At 41.6% G+C, this 26,466-nt stretch overlaps 1 protein-coding gene across 1 annotated transcript; it reads right to left on the bottom strand.

The window, feature by feature from the left end:
- Positions 1-1,269: 1,269 nt before the first annotated feature.
- LOC118651066 (heterogeneous nuclear ribonucleoprotein A/B-like) lies at positions 1,270-2,771 on the bottom strand. The gene is given in 2 exon segments (XM_036299820.1): positions 1,270-2,705; positions 2,708-2,771. Coding segments are annotated over 2 exon segments (963 nt in total). The 3' UTR covers positions 1,270-1,806.
- Between the last annotated feature and the right edge of the window lie 23,695 nt (positions 2,772-26,466).

The following is a 26,466-nucleotide window of genomic DNA, read 5'->3' as shown; positions in this document are numbered from 1 at the left end:
GTTCAAAATATATTTAATAAACATGGAGTTGAATCAAGTGTGCTACATTTAGAATATGTTATATTATAATCACAATGAAGTATCCTGGCACTTTTTAAGATAGGCAATCTGGTTGCATTACCTTCTTCTTGGTGTACAACAAGCATGTCAAACTCAAAGGCTTACAGGGCCAAATAAACAAGGTTTAAGTTTATGTGGGCTGCAAAAAAACCCAAAGCTTCAAATTTCATAGAAACGTAGGTTTATTTCGATAGAGACATGCTGACTACAAAGGATTGAAATAAATGAGTAATCGTTAACATAAAATAATAGAACATTTTAATAAAAATTAATATTTTTTTCTTGAACATTAACTTCTCAGACACTGAATAACTGCACAAATTAATAAGCATAACACAAATAAGCCTATTTTTCTTGTTCTCCGAAAGTGAAATATTTCCTGTTGTGCACACTAAACAAGTCAGTACAACACTAATGACGTGGCAATTGGCTGCTAAAATATTTGCTGCTAGTATTAGTGGAGAGAAATGGTGCGCCTGCGCATAAGGTGTGTAAGGGAAATGAATGCAACACGATTATAGTAATCAGTCATTAGCGAACATTGTAGTTTGTTATTAATAATTATGGATAACAGGATATTGTGAGATTTAAGTTATGAAATTTTTATTAAAATGTTTCTTACATACCGTTATATTGGCTGGGCCACAAAAATATTCGTTGTGGATTGCATGCTGCCCATGGGCCGCAAGTTTGACATGCTTGGTGTACAATAATGCCATAGACGTTAGAAACCACTTATCATTTTTGGTTTTTCTTTTTCCATTTTTCCAAAGACAACCTTGCTTTCCTATTTAGCATGAGAAAAGGAGTCAAGAGACTTGGATTCAGAGCTGCTGTTGGTCTATGTGGTGTCTCAGTGCATTTTATAAGGTGACCTCTTTGGGCAGCAGCCGCCCTGGGGGCAGATGACATCCTTCTTTGGGGGTGGGTGCACTCTCATCTCAAAACATACAGACTGGTTAAGAGAGTGCAGATTGGATTTTAGTCACTGCTTGCCTCCTTAGCCAGGGGCCTTTGTATTATGGAGAAAGAGTATACCTGTTGCTGTATCTCTCCTTGTTGGGGTCCAACCCCAGCAGGTCCAGGGGTTCCCAAAGGTGTGGACGGAGTCGGTGAAGAAGGAATGACACGGAGACAGCGTTCAGTTGATCAGCAGCCTAGCCAGGTTCTCTAGCCAAGTTCTGTGTTTTATTTTTTTATTTATTTTTTTAGGGGTTTTTACACTTTTATTTCAAAAGCTTGGATAGCTTCAATATCCAGGTCATGGCAAAATCAGGACACGTGTAAAATACCTTACAATACATTAGATTCCCAAAAGGTACCAAAAAGTACAGTAAAATTAATACTTCCATTACAGGAAATGTATGACACAAATAATATAAAATTAAAAGGTGAAAAAAGGTGACACTGGTTTCCTAAGATAGACTTTTTTACAACCAGGGTCCACAGGTGCAGGATGCAGAGCGGCAGCAGGAAACTGACCCTCCCACCTGGTTCTGGGTAACCTGGTAATAAAATCAGCCCACAAAGCCACTCTGGCCTCTGAGACACCACACACTGCCTAAAACAACTAGAGCTCTGGAAATAGTAAACAAGAGAGTGATTTCCAGGGGGGAAATTTTAAATAAGATGCACATGGGACAGGCCATAGAAAGTATGCCAAGTTAAATTGGGTACATAATTGTTTGTGTTCACTCAATATCCAAACAAAGTGTGTGCGGTCAGACGGGCACTCTTGCCGAAGCCTCAGTATGGCTTGTAGTTATTCTGATGGCCACCACGTCGCTGGCTCTTCCTGTAGTTTGTACTACCCTGACTGTAGTCGTATCCGGGGCCGTAGCCATAATAGCCATAGGGCGAGTAGTCGTAGCCCTGGTTCCAGTAGTTGCCATAGCCCTGATTCCAACTCTGACTCTGACCTCCTCCACTTCCACCGCCACCACCCCTGCCTCGGTTCCCTCTGTTGCGGTTTCCATGGCCCCCAGAGCCATTCTGCTGCCTTTGATAGACTTTTCTGGGCAGAGCCACCTTGATTTCACACTTACTTCCACCGATGGTGTGGAACTTTTTCTCTAGGACCTTCTTCACAGGTTCTTCCTCTTCTTTAAAGTTGATGAAAACAAAACCTCGTCGTTTGTTTGACTTTGGATCCATTGGAAGATCAATGGCCTCGATCTCCCCAAACTCGCCAAAGTACTCTTTGATTTTCTCCTCAGTGGCTTCGGGATTCAGACCCCCCACAGAAATTTTCTTTACAGGCTCCTTCTTCATGGCCATAGCCTTTTTCGGGTCAATGACACGGCCATCCAGCCTATGCTCCTTCTGGTCGAGGACCTTCTCCACACTAGCCGCATCTTTGAAGAGAATAAACCCAAATCCTCTTGACCGGCCAGTGTTGGGATCCATTTTTATTGTACAGTCAATGATCTCTCCAAACTTGGTAAAATAATCCTTTAGGTCCTTTTTGCTGGTATCCCAGCTCAGGTGACCAACAAACATTTTTCTTGCATCTTTCTCTTCCTTGCTGGCGTTGATCTTGTCGCCCTCAGTGCCATTCTGGTTGCCGGCCAGAGGTGCCGTGCTCCCACCTCCAGTGCTCGCTCCGGCCCCGCTGCCAGGCCCAGCCGGCGACTTGCCTTTGGGGGGGCCTCATGCCCGTTCTCGGTGGCGCCCGTCGTTTCCATGAGCTGCTCCTCACCGGTTTCCGACATTAGACCGGAGCGCGGCGGCTCTGCCCAAAAGACTTGCTTAGGCCCGCCTCCAAGTTCTGTGTTTTATTGTCTTGTTACATCTGTATTTATACCAGTTGATTTTAATCCTATCAATTTCTATTCCAAAGGTTAGGGTGTTTCTTATCTCCATTCCAGGGAGTAAAGATTATGTAGCTTAAGCGTGGTTATTAGTAGTTAAAGTGATTAACTACCCACCTGGCACTTAGTTAAGGGGTTTTATCCCCTCCCTAACTTCAGGGAAAAATCCCTACTTGGGGGAACAACCTTTCTCGGAGAGGTGATCTTAGTTAAAACACATAGTGCCAAGAAGGGGAGCAAACATATTAAGAACAGTATGCCATATACGCCAGGTCCCTTGAAACATATGCTGTGCAGATGTTTCTTCCCTGCAGCGACTGTGTCAAGCAGCAAGGATGGACCGGCTTCCAGCATCTCCTGGGACTCCGGAACAGGCTGTCATCAGCAAGGTGTGTGACTTCATGCCTCTGCATTTGGGTTGCCACCATGAAGATAGAACACTGCATCTGGGGCCAGGACACTTGGGTTAGAGCATTACCTCCTCCAACATGACCTTGAGCAAGTCCTTGATCTCAATAGGCCCTAATATTTTGGTTTGGTAAATGGAGGTGGGTAAATTAGAGAATCTCCTGATTTAAAAAAGTTTGGGCACTAATATGCTGCAGAAAGTCAGGCATGCATTCAGAATCTTCAAGTTTCATCACAGTACTTACTTTTAATAGTCTGTTGCAGTCTTCCCTTATCACAACCCAGTCAATTAGTCAATTTCTCTGTGTTTTAGTCTTGCTCTATTTGTCAAATGAAGATAATAAGGGATGCCTCAGAGGGATTCGGAGAGGATAAACTAATTAATGGTCATAAAGTCCTAGTGGCCGTGAGCCTGCTAAGTGGTTATGATTCTAAACAGATCTTTATAGTTCCTTGGCTGTTCACTGCCTGAGCATCAGCATCATTTATAACATGATGTTCTTTTTGATCAAAATAGACTCTGAGGCATTGGGAGGAAGCATGTCAGGAGCAAAGGATAGCATACTGGCTAGAAGGGGCTTGGAGGAGGGTCAGAGGTGGGAGTTGAGGGAGAAAGGAATCAGTGAATGGAAGGAATTGCTCTTGCAGTCGAAATTTTTGGAACCCTAGTTCCCAGGAAGTTTCTTTCACTGGTAGGGTTAGGTAGTGGCAGAAAGGATGTTATCAAGATTGGTAGCTGCACATTCTGGCTCTGTATGTGCTATTGGTATTCCTGACTTTGGGTTTCACATTCTCCTTATTTCCTTAGGAAGGCAAGAAAACAGCCGTAAGGAGGGCAGGGCAAAATCCATTTCCTTAGGAGTTAGTCTTTTTTAAAAAATATATTTTTATTAATTTCAGAGAGGAAGGGAGAGGGAGAGAGATAGAAACATCAATGATGAGGGAGAATCATTGATTGGCTGCCTCCTGTACGCACCCCACTGGGGATTGAGCCTGCAACCCAGGCATGTGCCCTGACTGGGAATGGAACTGTGACCTCTTGATTCATAGGTTGATGCTCAACCACTGAGCCATGCTGGCCAGGCAAGTATTGTGCTTTTTTATCTAAGTTACGTTTTGGACAGTTTGGCATTTCAGAAACTAGAAAACAAAACAAAAATAAATAAAACTAGGAACTATATTTCAGAATAGAACATAAACATGAGCTATTGTCTACATCTAGATTTAAATTTGTCATTGAAGCCTTTTCATGGCTTTTCAGTTGAAATTAATTTCTTCTTTCATTTTCATATGGCTTCATAGACTGCCGTGTATTAGAGGTTTTTATGTACCTACCATGATAAATTGTGAGTTTCTTGAGAGCAGACAACATTTTATTTACCTACAAGCTCCTCATAGTGTCTAGCATACCTCTTTCAACATAGAAAGTTTTCAACAACTACTTATTAAGCTGAATTGTGTTATGCTATATGAAGAAAGAATATGGAAAAATTGAATAACTATATTTCAGAATTTTTTTTTATCTTTTTGGATTTTTCACCCAGATAAAGAGTTTTTTTCTTGATATAATATTCTGCAAGGCTAGAATTCCCTTTTGATGTAATAACACAGGCACTAGCTTATTTGGTAATCTAATCATATCACCTGGGAAATCGCAGGGCAGTGATACAAGAGAAAAAATGAAATGAAATGAATTTTGGGAGTAGAAGGGGTAGGTGGGTAGATCTAGGATAGGAGTGGATGGGTAACCTGGCAGAAGTAGCAAAGGAAAATTTCACTCACTTTATGAGTTGGTCTTTGGGCAGATTTGATTTTAGTTATATAATGTCTCAGGCAGACAGTTCCTCTCTGTGAGTCCCTAGATATGGAGTGACTTAAGTCCTTGGTTGCCCTATGTCACCAAGAACATTAAATGAGGTAAACACTGATCCTGCCTTATGATTTGATTGAACTTTGTATAGTGATATATATTGTCAGCAGATCCTTCTGCTATAATTCTGACCACACAATTTGCTAAGAAATATTTACCTTTGCACTCCATGTATCTACAAAGCAGAGCTATAAGGTTATATTTCCATGTTCTCTGTGAGCAAAAGGAAAGTTTACTGACTGCTAAGTCATATGTTCTCACCTTACATGGGAAAATATATGGATTCAAAGAATTAAAGTGTTTTGGATCTGCCTTTCCTTCAAGAAGTTATCTGATTCCTTTTCTCATTTCACAAATGGGGATGCTGAAGCCTAGAGAGCTTTAATGATAATACTTATGGCAACTAGATGGGGATCAGAATCCAGGATTCCGGCTGAATCCTGGATACTATTATAGTTTTCCTTTCCTGTGATGATATTGTCAGGCTTGAATTCATAGAAGTGATCAATTTTGTTTGGACTTATATTTTGCTTCACTCAGTGTATCACATACAATTCAGTAGATTGCCTTCTGTGTGGGCTCATTACCAGGATTTGCCAGCCCCTGGCACTGGAGTCTTTACAGTAAGGATGTTAGGTTCCTCCTACCTCAGAAGCCATATGACCATTTCTAGAGGGCTTAACTTGGTATATTTAGAAGCTAACAAAGGATTTCTTAGAATAATTGAGTCCATAATGTGTAATGCAAACCATTTATTGTTACTCTTGTGCCAGAAAGGAATGCTTTATGCTGCAAGTATGCTGACTAACTGGCGTAAGCAATAAAGATGTTTAATTATCTCACATATAAGTGGGTGAAGAGAGGTTCAACAATATCTTCAAAGTCCAAGACTTGGACTTTTTGCTTTACCACCATTAGTGTATTGGGATGCAGACTCATTGTCTCAAGATTGCTGCATTGTTTCCTGGCATCACATTTGTATTCTAGACAGGAACATGGGTCAGTATGGTAACTTTATTTCCTTTTGGGGGGAGCTGAATAAGTGCTTTTTAGAAGCTTGTTCACTCCTGACCTATAGACTTTCTACTTCTTATTGGTCAGAACTCTGTCATACATTCACTCTTGTCTGGAAAGGAACTTGGAAAGAGTTATATAGTTTGTTTTCTTTCTTTCTTCCTTCCATCCTTCCTTCCTTCCTTCCTTCCTTCCTTCCTTCCTTCCTTCCTTCCTCCCTCCCTCCCTCTCTCCCTCCCTCCCTCTCTCTCTCCCTTTCTTTCTCTCTTCTTTCTTTCTTTCTTTCTTTCTTTCTTTCTTTCTTTCTTTCTTTCTTTCTTTCTCTCTCTCTCTCTCTCTCTCTCTCTCTCTCTCTCTCTCTCTCTCTCTCTCTTTCTTTCTTTCTTTCTTTCTTTCTTTCTTTCTTTCTTTCTTTCTTTCTTTCTTTCTTTCTTTCCCTCTATAGTAGATGCAGGCAAAGAGGTGTTGAATTAGCCAAGCTTCAGTATAATGTAGGCCAGGAGTAAATACATGTGATAACTATAAGTAATATTCTATAGCAACTTCTAACTCTGCTTCATTGTCTGGTTCATCTTCCCTGATGAAGAAGTCAGGAGGTGGGCTTCTTTGTCTGGTTAGATTCAAGAGAATTTACTGGGTATGCCAAATGTGCCTCCTGAGGAAATGCAACATTAAAGTGTCAGTATGCAGGCTGGGATCAAGACGTGAATAAAAATGGGTCATCCAAAGGAGAGAAAGTAGATCAAAGTGGTTAATGTTATGAACTCTGGAGCCTAATTGTTTTGGGTTTAAGTTATGGCTCTGTTGCTTCCTAACTACTTCTTCAAGTTACTTTACCTCTCTAAGCCTCAGTTTCCTCATGAGCTTAATGAGGATAATAATAATATTAATTGGTTTGTTGTCAGGAGTTACATTTTTCAGTCCCTGAGCACAGTATCAGGCTCATGGTGGGTGTTCAATATCATCATCATTGTCATCATCATCAGCATCATCAAAACAGGAAGGGTTTGAAGTATAGGCATTACAAATTGTTCTATAGAATGAAGAACTCTCAGAGCCTGAGTTATGAGAGGAGGTTAAGTGGAAAAGCAAGAGAATGAAATCAGGCAATATATTATATGTTCCTTTTTGAGAATGGGCTGTCTCCATTAATAGGATTCCCTATTGCAAGATAGCTTGAATGATTCATACATGGGGTGCACCTCTTATCTTGTAGCTTAAACATATCTTTTGGAAGGTGGTGTACTCTACAGGATTCAAGAGTATAGAAATGGGATGGTGGAGGGGGGAAATGATGGCAATAACATACCAAGGAAAGAGAGGGGGGTGAGAGTCTTCTGGTCATTGACCTTCTGCCAAGAGTGCCTTAGGCTGATTGGATCCATTCACCATAGAAGACATAGAGCATTAACTTTTCCCTTTGATTTTCCTTGCCCTGCTTTGAGTGTGTGTGTGTGTGTGTGTGTGTGTGTGTGTGTGTGTGTGTGTTATTAGTTATTGGAGATGCCCATGAGCAGTGCTCACTTACATAGCAGTAACCCTAGGTAGGGAGGACTTTTGGGCTTTTGAAATGCAGCTTGGTTCACAGACTTGTGTGATGTGTCTAAATCTATCACTGGCTAAGGTGTAAGGTGGGGGTGCAAATACAAGACAAAGTTTAGGTGGTTTCCAGCCACCTTTCAGGCTGAACAATATCTGATTACCAAATAGATGACTGTTTCTCTGTATCAACAGCTATGACTAGTCAGTTACATGGCTTCCTCACCTTCCAGAAAAAAGCTGATGTAGATGATAGCATTAAACACATGTACCAGACACTGTTATCCATGTTAACTAACGTAATGCACAAAACAACCCTATGAAGTAGGTATAACGATTACCCTGCTTTTCACAGATGAGAAAACCGAGATCAAGTAACTTACAGAGATCGCAAAGGTGTCTGTTGTTTGGAAAGATGTGGCCGGGTGTAAACCTGCATGCCTAGACTTATGCTATGACCCATTCCTTTAGAAAGGCTATAACATTAGTCTGTGGTTGTTCCTATAGATTGTTTTATTCTAACTTTTGCATGAAAAAGTGGGATTTAATGAAGCATTGCTCCAAACCCTTTGTACTGTGATAGAGATAATAAAAAAGAGCCTGTGTCTAGGCTTTTCTTGACATATGTTAGCAGATGACCAGTGCCACGCTCTTCTTTGCCCTCAAAGTACACACACAACAAGATGACTGGCAAGTGGGTAGATTTTTCCCTATAGTTTTTAAGGTGGCAGATTGTAGGAGTTCAGCTTTAATGGAGAAGTTTGAAATGAGGGGAGGTTGTTGAGGAAATGTTTAGGAAGATTGAGTGGGATTTTGTGAAGGATGAATAGAAGATGATTGGGCAAGGGAAAGATATGGAAGCAGAAAAGAAATACAGGGCTTAATTATGAATAATTCAGTTTGACTGGAATATAAGGCATTTGACGGGGAATATTTGGAAGTAAGATGGAAGATAAATCATGGATAATTTAAAACACCAAACCAAGGAATATAAATTCTACTCAGTAGGCAATGGGGAGCCTATTACATAAAATCTAAGTAAAAATTGGGGCACTGGAGGAAGAACATCTTTTATTTCACTTACGCCTCCATAAACTCAACCTGGGCTATTACTCCAGATTGAAGACTGTGGCAGAGTAATTTCAACCCTCATTATTGTCTTCCTGACCACTACCAGGCATCTCAAAGTAGGACTGAAGCACAGTACTATTAGACAGAAGGTAAATGAGTAGGGCTTGAATTTATATTTTCTCTCAGAGCAGTTAGTTCATTTAGCAAATGTTTTGAGTATTTCTGAATATTTTTTAGGTATGGTAGGTATAACCATTAATGAACATGGTTAAGGGAAAATGATCATCTCCAAACTTAATCTATTCCTTATCTTAGTGGCTCAATCTTTATATTCTTGCATCTGACCTCTTTTTGTGCTCCTCTGGAGCACCCAGGTCTGAGCTACCATTATTTCTTGCCCAATGCCTTTCATAGCCTCTTCACTGGGTTCATGGCTTTTATTCTTGATACTCTATACACACATGGCAGCCAGAGTGATGTCATGAAAACCAAAGTTAGGTCTCACCACTCACCTTCATTAAACCCTTCAGTGGTTCCCATGATAATTAAATTAAAATCAAAACACCTGTTCACACCCCACAAAACCCCATATGATCTTGTTCCTGCCAAGACCTTTGATCTATCTCCCACCTCCCTTGGTCTTGCTCACTATATGCTCCATCCTCACTGGCCTCTTGCTGTTTCTTGAACAGTTGTAGTGTATTCCTGCCTCAGTACCTTTGCTCTTACTGTTCCCTCTACTTGGAATGTTCTTCTTTCAGGTTCTATCGTGGCTGCACAATGCCACTTCCCCAGTGGCATTCAAATCTCTATTCAAATGTCAACTCCCCAGAGAGCCATTCTTTGACTAGTTATCTAGCTATCCTCATGGCACTCAGCACTACCTGAAATTATACTTTGAATTGTTTGTCTATTTGTTTATTGTGTGTATTACTCATTAGAATGTAAGCTCTGAGAAGAGAGGACTTTGTTTACTTGTTCACTGTGGTATCCTTAGACCTAGAACAGGTCTGGCCCATGAGCACACATTAAGTATTATTGAATGAATGATTATTATTGGGACATCTGTCACAGCCTTTATCCTTCAAAAAAGGGAACATCTATATATGTTTTCCTTACTTAATACAGCTTTAAATTTGCCCCTCTTGACATTTGCAACTTCTGAATAAGCAACATCATTTAACCATCTGAATGGCAGTCTGCAAATAGTAGAGCGTATTTCTGATTTTAATTCTTTGGCTTCTGTGAATAGTTTGTCTCTGGTTGTTAGTAATTAAAACAAACAAGCAGAAAGACTCATATTATTCTATCTCAATGCCAAATTGGATATTGCTCAATTCAAAATTAAATGTGCACACACCCATAAAACTAGCCAAACTGGCTATTACAATTACATAAAGTTCCTTGTGTTCATTAGCAGTGTTGCTTTTCATGGGTTTATCCTGTTTGGCATATACATCAAAGTAACAGTCATAAAGACGTCTACAAAAATTTGGAGCATGTAGATATGAAAAAAAATTTAAAGATTTTTGTTTGTTTGTTCCCAGCTAAATTGCAACAAAAGCCTAACCCTGTTATTTTTGTACTATAAAGCTTAAGGCACAGAATAGAGAAATTCAGTATTTTGTCAAAACTTGGTACTTCAAACTCAACTGTCAGAGTCACCTAAAAATGACAGATATGATTCAGCTTTGTATTCTGCATCTTGGGAATTAGTGTCAGAATACCAGCCCTGATCTCTTTCGTGAATGATTCATTTGGTAACATGCTTAGCAATTCTGAGAGGCAGCGATGCTGGCCACTAATATTAGATATTTAGAAGCTGCCTAGGTTTAATGGGATTGGGAATGTGTTCATTTGTACTGGGGGGAGAAAGGATCTTGAATCTGCTGTTCTGATTTTTAATGTTTTTATTCGAACAGGAGAATGAGCTTCTTTCCACAGCTTTTCATTTTCCCATGGCAATACCTATGCATGAGAAAAACAAAACTATAATAGTTCAGGGGACTTAAGAACACAAAAGAGTGACAAAACGTTTTATAAAGGAAACCTTGTAGATTAAGTTCATGGAGGTTTGATGAGTATATTGAGTAAAAAAATACTTAGCTTCAATTCATTGTTTGATTCAAAGTCATGGGTCCATACTTTTTGAATATAAGAAATTCAGAAAAGTTGGGGCAGATGGTTAGATTGAAATTATTGCCACCTGGTTATTGGTTTTCATGTCTGTGTCTAGGGAGGACTGTGAGCTCCTTGGAGTTAGAACCATATTCAGCTTTATTTCCTATTGTCTGGCATGGCAAGTTGTATAGCTTGACAGCGATGATTGGCTAACATTACTGAGCTCACCACATTGAGACAGTATATTAACCGCTTTGTGTACATTGCCTTGAATTCCCACAACAATATATTCTGTCCATATTTTGTGAAGGAACTGAGGTTTAGAGATGTTCATAATTTGCTCCCAGTCACACGGCTAGTGAAATGTCGGACCTGGGATTTGAAACCATTTCTGTTGTTGCTCTGAACCCCATGTTGTTAATTACAACGCTATGTGTTTGTTGCTTGAATGAGTGAGAGAGTAGCTAACCAAGGACCCCGTCTCTTCAACCTGGCCCCCATGACTCAGTCAAGAGTTAAAATGTGATAAGCAGCATTGGACAATGGTAATGTTTTAGACCTAACCATGGTTTCACCAACCAGTGTGAGAAGAGAGACCTTCAGTATGAATAAGAAGAGATGGAGGGGGTTACCTGTGTCATCGATTAGCTCCAAATACGGAAAAGACAGCGGACTTGGAAAATAGGGAGAGAAAAGAAATGCCATAAAAGAGAAACCTTAGCAAAAAGAATAGTGGGAATTTTTAAAGAGAAGGTAGCTTTTCATTCCTGGGAGTTTCTAAACTGATGCTTTTAACCCTCATCTTATTTAGATTCCCACTGGTATGCATGGAGCAGGCAAACAAAAAGCAAAAGGAAAGGTCTGAGCATGTCTCTGCACCCTGAGACCCCCCCCCCCCGAATAATATGTGCGTTGGAAGCAAATGGGTGGAAAGCTTTGCCCACTTTGGCTCCCTTTGCTTTTGTGCGTGGGTGTAGGTTTTTGTGCCCAACTCTACCATGGGGAGTTCAGGTTGCTTTAGCTTCTATGGAGTCCCAACAGGGTGAGACATGTGCCTGTGGTTGCAGGCCTGTCTCAGGAAAACTTGCCATACTGGATATGGAAATCGTTAAAGCAAAGTGGGAGGCCAGGCTGTCTTATTTTCATGCCGATACTGGGGTTACTTTCCTCTTGTTCAGCCAGACCAGGCATGGATGGAGTGAGTGGGACCAAGAGGAAGCCATTTGCATGTAATCCTCACCCGGCTGTTCTGGAGATGTTAGCCAAGAGAGCCATCTTCATAGACAACAGGCATTAAAAAGGAATCCAAAAAAACAAAGGACAAGAAACCTCAGGTCTTTCCAGCTCTTGTTACTTCTCCTCCCTCTGGACTACAATCCCGATGGCTCTCAAGTGTTTTAAACAGATTCTTTTCAGATTTCCTTCTTTGGTCCTTGATTCTCTGTCAGGACTGTCCTCTGGCTTCCATTTGGCCAGTGGATTTCGAAGAAGCAATTTAAGCCTCACATAGTGTGCTGCAGAGCTGCTGTAGGAAGAGGTAACTCACTGTTATAAAGCTAGCATCAGCAGCCATTGATGGATGATGTCCGCCTGAGTGTGACTGCATAAGAATTAATGATGGTAAACATCAGTGTTAAGAGATTTAATTTGGATAAACATTACAAAGCTTGTCTGCCTCATCAGAATTTATCTGATCCTTTTCGTTTTTGCTTTCTTTCCTTTGTTCTGCACATTTTTCAAAACCAGGTACCAGTGTGAAAGTCTTCCTACTTCCTTGTCTGGGACAGGCAGGAACTTTGTGAGACCTGACATTTTCTGTGGTACTTTGATAACTTCTACTTCAGGGGAAACAGATGCATACAAAGGCAAAACCAAACGAGACACCCAAAGATTCTGGTGAGAAGCAGCAGCACTTTAGAGGAGTTCAGGTCTTTTCTGGATCTTGCTTTACTCTTTCCTAGCAGGTAGCAGTGGATCTGTGAGAGGGTTTTGCTTTTGACGGCTCCTACCCAGAGGACAGACAGCCTTATCTACCATCTGTCCCCTCTTTCCAATCCTCAGGTCTTTCTGAATCCCTTTCCGATTTCCTGAAATTGCTCGGGACAAAAATGATTCACATCGAATACATAGCTAATATGCACCTTTCTCAAGGAGGATGAAATGGTCATTGTTCCAATCTTCCAATCTTCCAATGTGACTTTCCTTTTCTGCGACAGAACCTACTTTCTCGTGTCTGTTCATGTTTATTGGTTGGCAGTCTGCTGTCCTATACTCTGCTGGGTGTTGTGTGCTACTGCTTGTGTGAAAAGACTCATCAGGCCGAACCATAAGCAGGCAGAGCAAATGGGACTTCTGGAAAAAAAGGAAATTGTTTGGTAGGAGCTTTTATTCTTTGTTTGATAACTGGACTGAATACTTTTTTTTTAAAAAAATATGTTTTTATTGATTTCAGAGAGGAAGGGAGAGGGAGAGAGAGAGATAGAAACATCATTGATGAGAGAGAATCATTGAATGGCTGCCTCCTGCAGCCCCCCACTGGGGACCAAGCCTGAAACCCACGTACGTGCCCTTGACTAGAATAGAACCTGGGACCCTTCAGTCCTTGGGCACATGCTCTATCCACTGAGCCAAACCAGCTAGGGCTGGAGTGAATACTTTTTAAAGACTATTTTCCCCATTGGGACAATCAGAAGAATGTTTCCTTTCCATTCATTTTATAGTTTCTTGTTAGGTACTTAATTTATTAAAAAAGGAAGAAAGAAAATTCCAGGAATCCATCTGTGGTTACATTTCACGGGAATGAAATTCACTAAAAAATATGGCTAAACACTCTTTGTTCACATTTTCTCCACCTTTGGACTGATACCAGTCATAAAACTCCATCTTGTATAGACAATCTGTTTAAATAAGTTACTAAGAAACCCAAACAGGTGTAAAGGTCATTCTTACTGTGAGTGGGCTTTCTTTTTGCTGTGGTTATAGCCAAACCAAAACTCACTTCGAGATGTGTTTTATAGTCAATATTTTAAACTGTAAACCACATTATGTGATTGTGGAACCGCACCCAAGAGAGTCAATTTCCCTGTTTCAGAATTCTTGTGCGATTCAGTGCATAATTCATGTTCACTCATCATGTTCTCACTTTGTTCTGCCCTCAGAGTTTCTGAACAGGTTGCTCCACTGCATTTTAAACATGTCATCTCTCCCAAGGTGTATTTTAAGAAATATATGGGCAATGAAAAGGAAGCCAAATGTGTCCTTAGGATGAGAGACAGAGGATATTGTTAACAAACTGAAAGGGTTCTATTTCTGGAGAGCCAGAGGGAAAATGGATCAAATGATGGTAAGGGCATATAAGTTTGAGGGCAAAAGCAAGTGCATTTAAAGTGAAGAGACTATTTGCTGAGCACCTGTTAGATACCAGGCATTTTGTTGAGCACTTGACATACATTATCTCATTCAATCCTTGATAAGCTTCTGTGGAATATCAAGAACATGGGTTAAAGGTGAACGACTTGCTCAAGTTCTCATAGCAAGGAAGTAGTTGATACACAATTCCAGCCTAGTGTGGTTTACCTCCAACACAGCCTGTGTCCCAAGGCTACCTCTGTGATGGAGCCCTCTCTGTGGTGGTCTCCCAGATCCCTGCTCCCCTGAGCTTTAATGTTTCAAGGGCAAAAGAGTAGAAGTGTCTTTTGGGATTTGGCCTGTTTTTTCAATGATAAGATAATGAATGGCTGTTAATAATGCTGAAAATTTGGGTGTTCTTGGTTGGCTTAGTCAAACTGAAGAGCTTCTTTGCTCATCTGGATAGAAAGGAAATAATGTGTGACATACAGTCTTATCTTGCTTTTCTTTCAGTGTGAGCAATGGTGAGTCATTACTTTTGATAAAGTCAGAGCAGAATTTTTTCTGTGCAAACAAAAGAAAAACATATTGTGTTTTTTTCCCCCCAACAACCCACTCCTCCTACCTTAAATGAATCTGTTAAATCGCCTTTGTGAAAATTGTATTTTAAATTAAACTTTAAAAACTCCTTTTCCTTCCAGCCTAGAAGCAGGGATGTTTCCTTTCTCCTCCAGTCTTGCCTCAGGAAAAAGGATACTTTCAGAACTTGAAAGGTGAAGCTACCTTAGCTGACTTTGGAGATTTCTAGACCAATGCTTTTTTTTTTTTCCCCTCCAAAGATAACACATTTATAGCAGTAATTATTCTGAAATGTAGTATCACTTTCCCCCATTCATTTGTGCTATGTGATTGAACTTTCAGTCAAATAAGATTAAGAAAAAATACTCATATTCTTCTAATTAGGAATTGGACCTCAAGGACCTTATAATTTAGCTGGAGAGTCACAAAAAACTGTAACACTTAGTTCTAAGAGATGGGGATGCTTATTAAGGGAGGGCTAGAGTAGATGCAGGAGTGTGTTACGGTGGGGGTTAGACTGGAGGGGCAGTTTATCACTGCTGCCTGGAGTAGCTGAAATTAATGAATAAGTCAGTATTTGAATAAATCTTGAGGAAGCAGGAGTATCTGGTTAGGTGAAAACTACCAGGAAGAAGAAATTGCCATGCAGCAAGTAAACAAGAGGAAAAAATTCAAAGATCAGAGTGAATATTGAATATGAAGAAAATGGTGAAAAATATTAGGAAAAACAAAATATATATGTTTGTCATGTAACTACTAGACCAGATTCTTTGCTTCCTTCTGCAGGAGTTTTGTAGAATGAGTCCCAGCAAGACTTGCAGCTGACTATAGCAAGATATGGGAGGAAGATAAACTTCCTTCATTTTTCTCCTACTTCACATATCTTAGTAAAAGACAGGCACAAAGCTTTGTTAGTGCTCTTGTTGCTAAGACAACAAAACGGATGACTAACTGGCATATATTATAAGGACAACAAACTAAAATGAAGACCATCTATAATAGGGTTCTTAATCTCAGCACTGTTGGCATTTTGGTATGGATAATTTTTTGTTTGAGGGGGATGGAGACCATCCTGTCTATTGTAGAATGTTTAGCAGTATCTCTGACTCTCCCCACTAGATGCCAGTAGCACCCCCAACCCACTGGCCCATTTGGGAAACCCCAAAATGCCTCCAGACATTGCCCAGTGCCTCATGGGGGACAAAATCAGCAGCTGAACTCTCCTGCTTTACAGTAGATAGAATGACCTAGTAACATGCATAGTTTCTTTACGCCTGGAAACTTGCTGAGCCAGGGTGAAGATTTATGACCTAAGAAAAGGCAACCACAGCAGGTGTGGAGCTCGAGAAAGGGTAGTGTCTCTGCCCTGAAAGGACCCGAGAATTAAGAATATGAATGGTTCATCTTTGAATCCCCTTCCTAGGGCCTAGCACAGTTCCCACAACCTAGCAAATGAATGATAAATGTTTGTTGAATAAATGGGATGTGTGCTTAAAATTTTGGAGAAGAAATCATAGGGACAAACAGCTATTTACTTGAAGCTGTATCCACTTATCAGCTTATTGTGCTCTATTTGAGGGTCTCTTGAAAATTGCAAAAGTAACCAAGGATACCAGTGTGATTACATGCAGCAAACATAGGGGAAAAGAATAGAAGGACAAATGTCACAAAGCCTGTTTGTCAGGTTTCTTATAAGTGTAGGGTTTGCAAGAGAAGGTGTATAAAGGAGTAGGGTGAGAATACTGAAATCCTCCAGCCTCCCCTGTGTTGGAGATTACTTACAGTTCTCATGGCTTCACATTATTAGTTTAACATCTCTTGCCTTTGAACTTGGAATCTTGTCCTAATCAGAGGTTTATGTATCTTCCTCTCAAGGGAGCAGGTCGAGATTCCTGAGTCCTGAGCTGTGGATCCTCTGCTTCATTTACTCAAGTGAAAGACTTGGCTAGTGAGGAGTGAAGGGAGATGAACTCAGTGTGTCAGAGATGTATGCGTCCATCCTTTGTTCAACAAAGTGAAGAATGAGAACAGCCACCTCTCTTTTTTTTCTCTTGAGACTCTTATTTCCTGCCTTTACTCCCATCTGTCATTTTTGAGCAACATGTGATTTTGTATTTAACATACTCCTATTATGAACAACTAGTCTCAAAATTCCAGGGTTAGGATTTGAGGGGACTTCTCTTTGGAAGATCTTTATGTGAAAATTTCAGGTTGGGAATTCTCCGGTGAGGCAGCTTTCACTGACCTCTCCTCTTCTGAATTTCAGACTCATTTATTCAAGTGTCTAGCTGATATTACTACTTAGATATCTTGCAGACTATCAAACATAACATGTCCCCAAATGAATGATTTCCCTCCTACCCCCCCCCCCCCCCCCCCCCCCCCCCCCTTGCAATGTGCTTCTGTGCCCTTATCCAGCTCATTGGAAGGTGATTTCATCCTTCCAGTGGCTTAGGTCAAAATCTGTGAGGTCATCCTCAACTCCCCTCTTTATCTCACACCCGATCATCACAATCTAAATTTTATTGGCTTTACATTCAAAGTAAATCTAAGATCTGAACATTTCTCACCAGCTGCATTGTTACCATTCTGGCCTGAACTATCAAAAACGCAACACAGTGGCCAAGATAACATTTTAACATTACAAGTTAGATCTTGCCACTCCTTTGCTCAAAACATTTCAATCAATGTTTTCCTATCTTAGAGTGAAACGACTTCTTTACATGGTTTTACAACTCTCCCCACCCTTTTATCTCTCACACCTACTGGTATGTCCTGCTAGTCTCTTGTCACTTACTCACTAGCTCACCTCCTATTTGCAGTTTCTTAAACATATGGGACATGTCCCACCAGTTCCCTCAGCCTGGAGCTCCCAGGTATCCATGAGCTTACATTTGGCCCTTCAATCTTTGCTTCAATATCACCTTATAATGAAACCTACTGTGATTATGCTATTTAAAGCTACGATCTGCTTTTCACTCTCCCTTCAACACCTGAACTTCTTATCCTTCAGCACCCCCCCTTTTTTTAAAAAAAAGCACCTATCAACTTCTAATAGAATATACAATTATTTATTCAGTACATTTATTTTTCATCTCCATGTTAGAATGGAAGCCTCAAAAGGTCAAGAGTCGGAGTCACGAGAGGAGCAACTAAGATGGCGGCATAGGTAAACACCGGGAAATTATTGCCTCACACAACAATTGAAAATTACCCCAAAGGACTGAGCAAACATCATCCAGAACAACAGGAAGGCTGGCTGAGTGTAAAGTCCACAACTAGAAGGAAAGAAAAGCACGCTGAGAGCCAGAGGCGCTGCGGAGGTGAAGTGCAGAGGTACGGCGGCGCACGCGCGCGAGAGGAAAGGGGGTGGCGCCTGAGGACGCGGCTGTCTTTTTGAATCACAAACTCCCGACGGCTCTGAACTCCGGTTCTGGGAAGTCTCTGGGGACCCAGGACTCATACGGGGAGAAGCTGGTCGGTCCGGCAGCGAGCGAACTTGAGGGCGGCTTTCCCTCAGAGGTGCTTGCAGCCGTTACCGGAACACTGAGACCCGCGACTCCGGGCGGAGAATCGGCCATGGCCGCTTTCTCCGCCCTCTGACTCCCTGAGACCCCGCCCCACCCAGGCTGCGGCAGAGGCTTTTGCATGTGAATGTACCTAACTGCAGCCGAACCAGGCAGACCTGGAACTTCCAAGAGAAGGCCCAAGGCCCCGCAGCGGCTTGCATTGCTTCACAGCTGAGCCTCTTCGTGGCTCCTGCTGTGTGGCCTCAGGCAGAGGCTGAATTAGCACCTCCTTAGATCCAGGAGCCACTGTACCCAGTGGTCAGAGGGGGTCCATCCAGACTGCAACTCCTCAGATCCATAAGGGACGCACTCAGGGAGCAGACTCAGTGAGCACCAAAGCCCCACTGAAGCAAGTCTTGCCCCAGAAGGGTGTCTTCAGCACAGAAGTTCTCCCACTTTAGACACAGCTGATTCTCACAGCCAATTGGCCTGGAGGTCAATTCCTCCCAGTGATTCTACAACAACCAAGGCACCAAGAGTGCACCAAGAGTGTCCACCCCAGGTAACTGGGGAGGCTGAGCTACTGGGCCCTACAGGACACCTGGCGCACAGGGCCACTCTATCAACACAGGGAAGCTGCCAAAATGCGGAGACAAAGAAACAGGTCACAAATGGCAGAAATGGAGGAAATCAAACGATTGGATATAGAGTTTAAGGCCACGGTTATAAGGTTTTTCAAGAATTTTATGGAAACTGCCGATAAATTTAATGAATCCCTCAATAAGTATAGGGAGACCATGGAGGACATGAAAAAGGACCAACTAGAAATTAAGCATACACTGACTGAAATAAAGAATAATTTACAGAGATCCAGCAGCAGAAAAGAGGATCCCAAGAATCAAGTCAAAGATTTGAAATACAAAGAAACAAAAAATACCCAACCGAAAAAGAAAAAAGAAAAGAGATTCCAAAAATATGAAGATAGTGTAAGGAACCTCTGGGACAACTTCAAGCGTACCACATCAGAATTATAGGGCTACCAGAAGGAGAGAGAGGGCAAGATATTGAAAACCTTTTTGAAGAAATAATGACAGAAAACTTCCCCTACCTGGTGAAAGAAATGGACTTACAAGTCCAGGAAGCGCAGAGAACCCCAAACAAAAGGAATCCAAGGAGGACCACACCAAGACACATCATAATTAAAATGCCAAGAGCAAAAGATAAAGAGAGAATCTTAAAAGCAGCAAGAGAAAGACAGTCAGTTACCTACAAGGGAGTACTCATACGACTGTCAGCTGATTTCTCAACAGAAACCATGCAGGCCAGAAGAGAGTGGCAAGAAATATTCAAAGTGATGAATAGCAAGAACCTGCAACCAAGATTACTTTATCCAGCAAAGCTATCATTCAGAATAGAAGGTCAGATAAAGAGCTTCACGGATAAGAAAAAACTAAAGGAGTTCATCACCACCAAACCAGCATTATATGAAATGCTGAAAGGTATTCTTTAAGAAGAGGAAGAAGAAAAAGGAACTCTTACCATTTGCCACAGCATGGATGGAACTTGAGAGCGGATAAATACCACAGGATCTCACTCATTTGTGGAATATAATGAACAACATAAGCTGATGAACAAGGACTGATCCAGAGACGGAGAGGCATTGATTGGACTGTCGGGACTTGGAGGGGAGGGTGGGGAGGGTGGGGGTAAGGGGGAAAGATCAACCAAAGGACTTATATGCAAGCATATAGGCCTAATCAATGGACATGGACAACGGGGGGGTGAGGGCATGAGCGGAGGTGGGGGGGGGTGGGGGGTAGAGGGTAACGTGGGGACAAGGACACATATGTAATATCTTAATCAATAAAAAATATATTAAAAAAAAAAAAAAGGTCAAGAGTCTTTGTTTAGCCCAAGTACCTAGATACTCATAAATATTTGTGGTTGAATAAATCTTTTTCAAAGCACATGTTGACTGTTTACTCAGTCTTTCTTCCTACTCAGTCTCTCTTCCTGCTCATACTGTGAACTCTTTGAAAGAAATAATCAACATAATGCACTATATTGCAGTAGTTAATAGTATTCTTTTCTTTAAACTGTGTTCCTCAAATTGCATATGCTTCAGGCCCCATAGAACCTGGTCTGCTCCTGTACCAATCTCATAGGGTTAGTATGAAAATTAAAAAGTTAATACAGGTACAGAATAACTATCATCAACAAATCAACAAATGACAGGTGTTAGCAAGGATGTGGAGAAAAGGGAACCCTCATGCACTGCTGGTGGGAATGCAGACTGGTGTAGCCACTGTGGAAAACAGTATTGAGTTTCCTCAAGAAATTAAGAAATGGAACTTCCATTTGACGCAGTGATCCCACTTCTAGGGATATGTCCTAAGAAATCAGAAACACTAATCAGAAAGAATATATGCACCCCTATGTTCATAGAAGCACAATTGACAATAGCTAAGATTTGGAAACAGCCCAAGTTCCCATAAACAGATGAGTGGATAAAAAAACTGTGGTACATTTACACAATGGAATACTACACAGCTGTGAAAATGAAAGAACTCTTACCATTTGCAACAGCATGGATGGACCTGGAGAGCATTATGCTAAGCAAAATAGGCCAGTCAGAGAAAGATAAGTATCACATGATCTCACTCATATGTGGCATCTAATGAACAAAATAAACTGATGAACAAAATAGATCCAGGGACATAGAAGCATGGAACAGACTGTCGAACCTCAGAGGGAAGGTGGTGGTGGGGGGAATGGGAAGAGATCAACCGAGAACTTGTATGCATATGTGCATAACCCATGGTCACAGACAATAGGGTGGTGAAGGCCTGGGGAGGGGGTGGGGGTGGGCTAGATTTGTATGTTCCACTATCCCCTTGTGATGAGCTCTGTGGGCAAAAGAAACATCTTTGCTAACAAATCAATTGAAAGATTATATGTATATTTATTGAATCTATTGAGGTTACATTGCTTAATAAACTTTTATAGGTTTAAGGTGTACAGTTCTATAATATATCACCTGTATATTGTATTGAGTATTCCCTGCCCAAAGTCAAATCTCTTACCATCACCATTTACCCTCCTTTACCTCTTTTATCTCTCCCAACCCCTCTTTCCCTCTAGTAATCACCATACTGTTGTCTGTCTGGTATTTTTTCTTAATCCCTTCACCTTTTTCACCCAGTCTCCTAACACAACTCTGCTCTGACAGTAGTCTGTTCTCTGTATCTATGTGTCTGATTCTATTTTGCCAGTTTATTTTGTTCATTAGATCCTACATATAAGTGAAATCATTTGGAATATGTCTTACTCTGACTGGCTTATTTCACTTAGCATAATAATCTCCAGGTCCATTTTTGCTGTCACAAAAGGTAGGATTGCTTTCTTTTTTCCATTGTGTAAATGTACCAGTTTTTTTATCCACTCATCTACACTTGGGCTACTTCCATATCTTGGCTATTATAAATAACTAGAGGCCTGGTGAATGACATTCATGCACTGGGAGGTGGGGGGTCCCTCAGCCCGACCTGCACCCTCTCCAATCTGGGAGCCCTCAGGGGAGCCCTCTCCAATCTGGGAGTTTCTGTCTGTCTTTGCAATCATATGAGTGTATTGTCTGAGACCCCAACTCAGTTTGTTTTGTTGCTAACAGAATAATAGAGGCATTTTTTTTCTTTGCTTCATTGGTGGAGATTTCCTGGAAGTTTTAGGATATCTTCCCTTTAATTTTTCCTAAACACTCTGATTTTACTTATGTCTCTCACCTTTGCTTTCCCTCCATCCCCCACCACAACAGTAACTTGCTCCAGGCTCACTTTGCTCTGGTGTCTAGGAAATCCATCTGCCACTAGAACTATGATTCTCAGCATTCCAGGTGCTCCCTGTGCTCTTGGTTTTCCCTTCCTGCTCTGTCTCCGTCCCATGACCTCCCACTCTGCCAAGTCCTCCAAGCCGCCAGCTCTCCCTCTCTGCTCTCCACCCTGCGGCTTGGGGGGCATGTCTCCCTCGGTCGCTGGAATTGACCGAGGGAGCCACATCCCCCCCAAGCCGCCAGCTCTCCCACTCTGCTCTCCACCCTGCACCTGTGTATGCAAATTAACCTGCCATCTTTGTTGAGTTAATTTGCATACTCACTCTTGATTGGCTGGTGATCGTAGCAGAGGACAGTCAATTCACATGTTTCTCTTTTATTATATAGGATGCTGCAGTGAACATATGGGTGCATATATTCTTTTGAATTAGTGTTTTGGATTTCTTAGGATAAATTCCCAGAAATGGAATCCTTGGCTCATATGGCAGTTCCAATTTTAATTTTTTCAGGTAACTCCATACTGCTTTCCACAGTGACTGCACTAATCTGCATTCCCACCAATAGTGCAAGAGGGGTCCCTTTTATCCACAACCTCGACAATACTGTTGTTTGTTGACTTATTGATGACAGGCATCCTGTCCTTTGACCATTTTTAACTAGATTTTTTTTTTCTGTTGAGTTGTATATGTTTTTATGGAATCATTGACTGGATGCCGCTTGCATGTCCCACACTGGGGGTTGAGCCTGCAACTCAGGCATGTGCCCTTGACTGGAATCAAACCTGGGACCCTTCAGTCTGCAGGCTGACACTCTATTCACTGAGCTAAACCAGCCAGGTATAAGTTCTTTATAAATTTTGGATATTAACCCCTTATCTGATCTGCTGTATTGGTGAATATGTTCTCTTATTCAGTGGGTTGTCTTTTCATTTTGTTGATGGTTTCTTTTAGTTTGATGTAGTCCCATTTGTTTATTTTTTCTTTTGTTTCCCTTGCTCTAGGACAGCGGTTCTCAACCTTCCTAATGCTGAGACCCTTTAATACAGTTCCTCATGTTGTGGTGACCCCCAACCACAAAATTATTTTCATTGCTACTTCATAACTGTAATTTTGCTACTGTAAACAATATGTAATTATATATGTGTTTTCCAATGGTCTTAGGCGACCCCTGTGAAAGGGTTGTTCTACGAAAGGGGTCGCGACCCACAGTTTTTCTAAGGTTCCTAATGCAAATTAACCCGACAAAGATGGCAGGTTAATTTGCATACACAGGTGCGGGGTGGAGAGCAGAGTGGGAGAGCCGGTGGCTTGGGGGGACATAGCTCCCTCTGTCAATTCCAGCGACCCCCAAAGGGGTCACGACCCACAGGTTGAGAACCGCTGCTCTAGGAGATATATTAGAAAAAATATTGCTTTGAGAAATGTCTGAGATTTTACTGCCTGTTTTTTTCTAGGATTTTTATGGTTTTGAGTTTAACACTTAGGTCTTTAATCCATTTTGAGTTTATGCTTGTGTATAGTGAAAGAAGGTTGTCTAGTTTCATTATTTTGCACATATCTGTACAATTTTCCCAACACATCTATTGAATAGACTATTTTTACCCCATTGTATGTTTTTACCTCCTTTGTCAAATATTAGTTGACCATAGAGGCGTGGGTTCATTTCTGGGTTCTCTATTCTGTTCCTGAATAATTATATTTTGATATGATAGTTCAACCATCTTTTTAGGTTTCTTATTTCTAAGTGCCACCTTCCTTCCTGTTTTTTTTTTTCCGAAGACTATTTTTTAAAATATATTTTTAATTGATTAAGATATTACATATGTGTCCTTATCCCCACATTACCCTCTACCCCCCCGGCCCCCCCGCTCATGCCCTCACCCCCCCCCCCCCCGTTGTCCGTGTCCATTGGTTAAGCCTATATGCTTGCATATAAGTCCTTTGGTTGATCTTTCCCCCTTACCCCCACCCTCCCCTACCTTCCCTCCAAGGCCCGACAGTCCAATCAATGCCTCTCCGTCTCTGGATCAGTCCTTGTTCATCAGTTTATGTTGTTCATTATATTCCACAAATGAGTGAGATCATGTGGTATTTATTCGCTCTCCAGTTCCATCCATGCTGTGGCAAATGGTAAGAGTTCCTTTTTCTTCTTCCTCTTCTTAAAGAATACCTTTCAGCATTTCATATAATGCTGGTTTGGTGGTGACAAACTCCTTTAGCTTTTCCTTATCTGTGAAGCTCTTTATCTGACCTTCTATTCTGAATGATAGCTTTGCTGGATAAAGTAATCTTGGTTGTAGGTTCTTGGCATTCATCACTTTGAATATTTCTTGCCACTCTCTTCTGGCTTGCATGGTTTCTGTTGAGAAATCAGCTGACAGTCGTATGGGTACTCCCTTGTAGGTAACTGGCTGTCTTTCTCTTGCTGCTTTTAAGATTCTCTCTTTGTCTTTTGCTCTTGGCATTTTAATTATGATGTGTCTTGGTGTGGTCCTCTTTGGGTTCCTTTTGTTTGGGGTTCTCTGCGCTTCCTGGACTTGTAAGTCTATTTCTTTGACCAGGTAGGGGAAGTTTTCTGTCATTCTTTCTTCAAATAGGTTTTCAATATCTTGCCCTCTCTCTTCTTCTGGTACCCCTATAATTCTGATGTTGGTGCACTTGAAAGTTGTCCCAGAGGCTCCTTACACTATCTTCATATTTTTGGAATCTTTTTTCTTTTTTCTTTTTTGGTTGGGTATTTTTTGTTTCTTCGTATTTCAAATCTTTGACTTGATTCTTGGGATCCTCTTGTCTGCTGTTGGATTTCTGTATATTATTCTTTATTTCAGTCAGTGTATGCTTAATTTCTAGTTGGTCTTTTTTCATATCCTCCAGGGTCTTACTAAATTTATCGGCGGTTTCCATAAAATTCTTGAAAAACCTTATAAACTTGGCCTTGAACTCTATATCCAGTCGTTTTCTTTCCTCCATTTCTGTCATTTGTTCCCTGTGTCTTTTTCTCCGCATTTTTTATGCTTCCCTGTGTTGGTAGAGTGGTTTTGTGTGCTAGGTGTCCTGTAGGGCCCAGTGGCTCAGCCTCCCTAGTTACCTGAGGTGGACACTCTTGGTGTACCCCCTTGTGGGCTTTGTGCACAGTCTTGTTGTAGTTATGCCTTGATTGTTGTAGGATCACTGGGAGGAATTGACCTCCAGGCCAATTGGCAGTGAGAATCAGCTGTGTCTGCAGTGGGAGAACTTCTGTGCTGAAGATAACCTTCTGGGGCAAGACTTGCTTCAGTGGGGCTTTGGTGCTCACTGAGTCTGCTCCCTGAGTGTGTCCCTTATGGATCTGAGGAGTTGTAATCTGGATGGTCCCCCTCTGGCCACCGGGTACACTGGCTCTTGGATCTAAGGAGGTGCTAATTTAGCCTCTGCCTGAGGTTACACAGCAGGAGCTACGAAGAGAACTGTAGATTCCCCTTCCTTTTTTGGAGTTTGGAGGTGTCCTGATGAGGCCCAGCTGTGAAGCAATGCAAGCCACTGTGGGGCCTTGGGCCTTCTCTTGGAAGTTATGGGTCTGTTTGGCCCAGCTGCAGTTTTGTTAGGTAATTTTCAGGTTGCAAAGGGCCAGGGCATTCATATGCAAAAGCCTCTGCCACAGTCTGGGTGGGGCGGGATCTCAGGGAATCAAAGGGTGGAGCAAGCAGCTATGGCTGGTCCTCAGCCCTTCCCTAAGGGGCCAACGCGTCTCAGTGTCCCGGTAATTTAATTGCTGCAAGCACCTCTGAGGGAAAGCCGCCCTCAAGTTCCGAGTTCTGCCTGCTGCCAGACAGTCCAGTTTCTCCCTGTATGAGTCCTGGGTCCCCAGAGACTTCCTGGAACCCGAGTTCAGAGCAGTCGGGAGCTTGTGACTCCCTCCCGATTTAAAAAGGCTTGCGCTCGAGCCTCCGTACCTCTGCACTTTACTTCCACAGCTCCTCTGGCTCTCAGTGTGTTTTTCTCTTTCCTTCTAGTTGTAGAATTTCCACTCAGCCAGCCTTCCTGTAGTTCTGGATGATGTCCATTTTGTCTTTTTGTTGTATTTTTGAAGTTGTTGTGGGAGGCAGCAATTTTGGTGTTTACCTATGCTGCCATCTTAGTTTCTCCAAAGACTATTTTTTTTTAGTAGTTTTAGATTCATAGCAACATTAAGAAGAAAGGACAGAGATTTCCATATGCTCTCTGCCCCACATATACATAGCCTCCCACATCATCAACATCCCTCACCAGAGTGGTACATTTGTTACAATTAATGAACCTACACTGACATATCATAATCACCCAGAGTCCA

This window comes from Myotis myotis, unplaced genomic scaffold, assembly GCF_014108235.1.
Source record: "Myotis myotis isolate mMyoMyo1 unplaced genomic scaffold, mMyoMyo1.p scaffold_m19_p_3, whole genome shotgun sequence".
NCBI classification, from domain to species: Eukaryota; Metazoa; Chordata; class Mammalia; order Chiroptera; family Vespertilionidae; genus Myotis; species Myotis myotis.
This window is presented reverse-complemented; position numbering and strand designations above follow the sequence as displayed.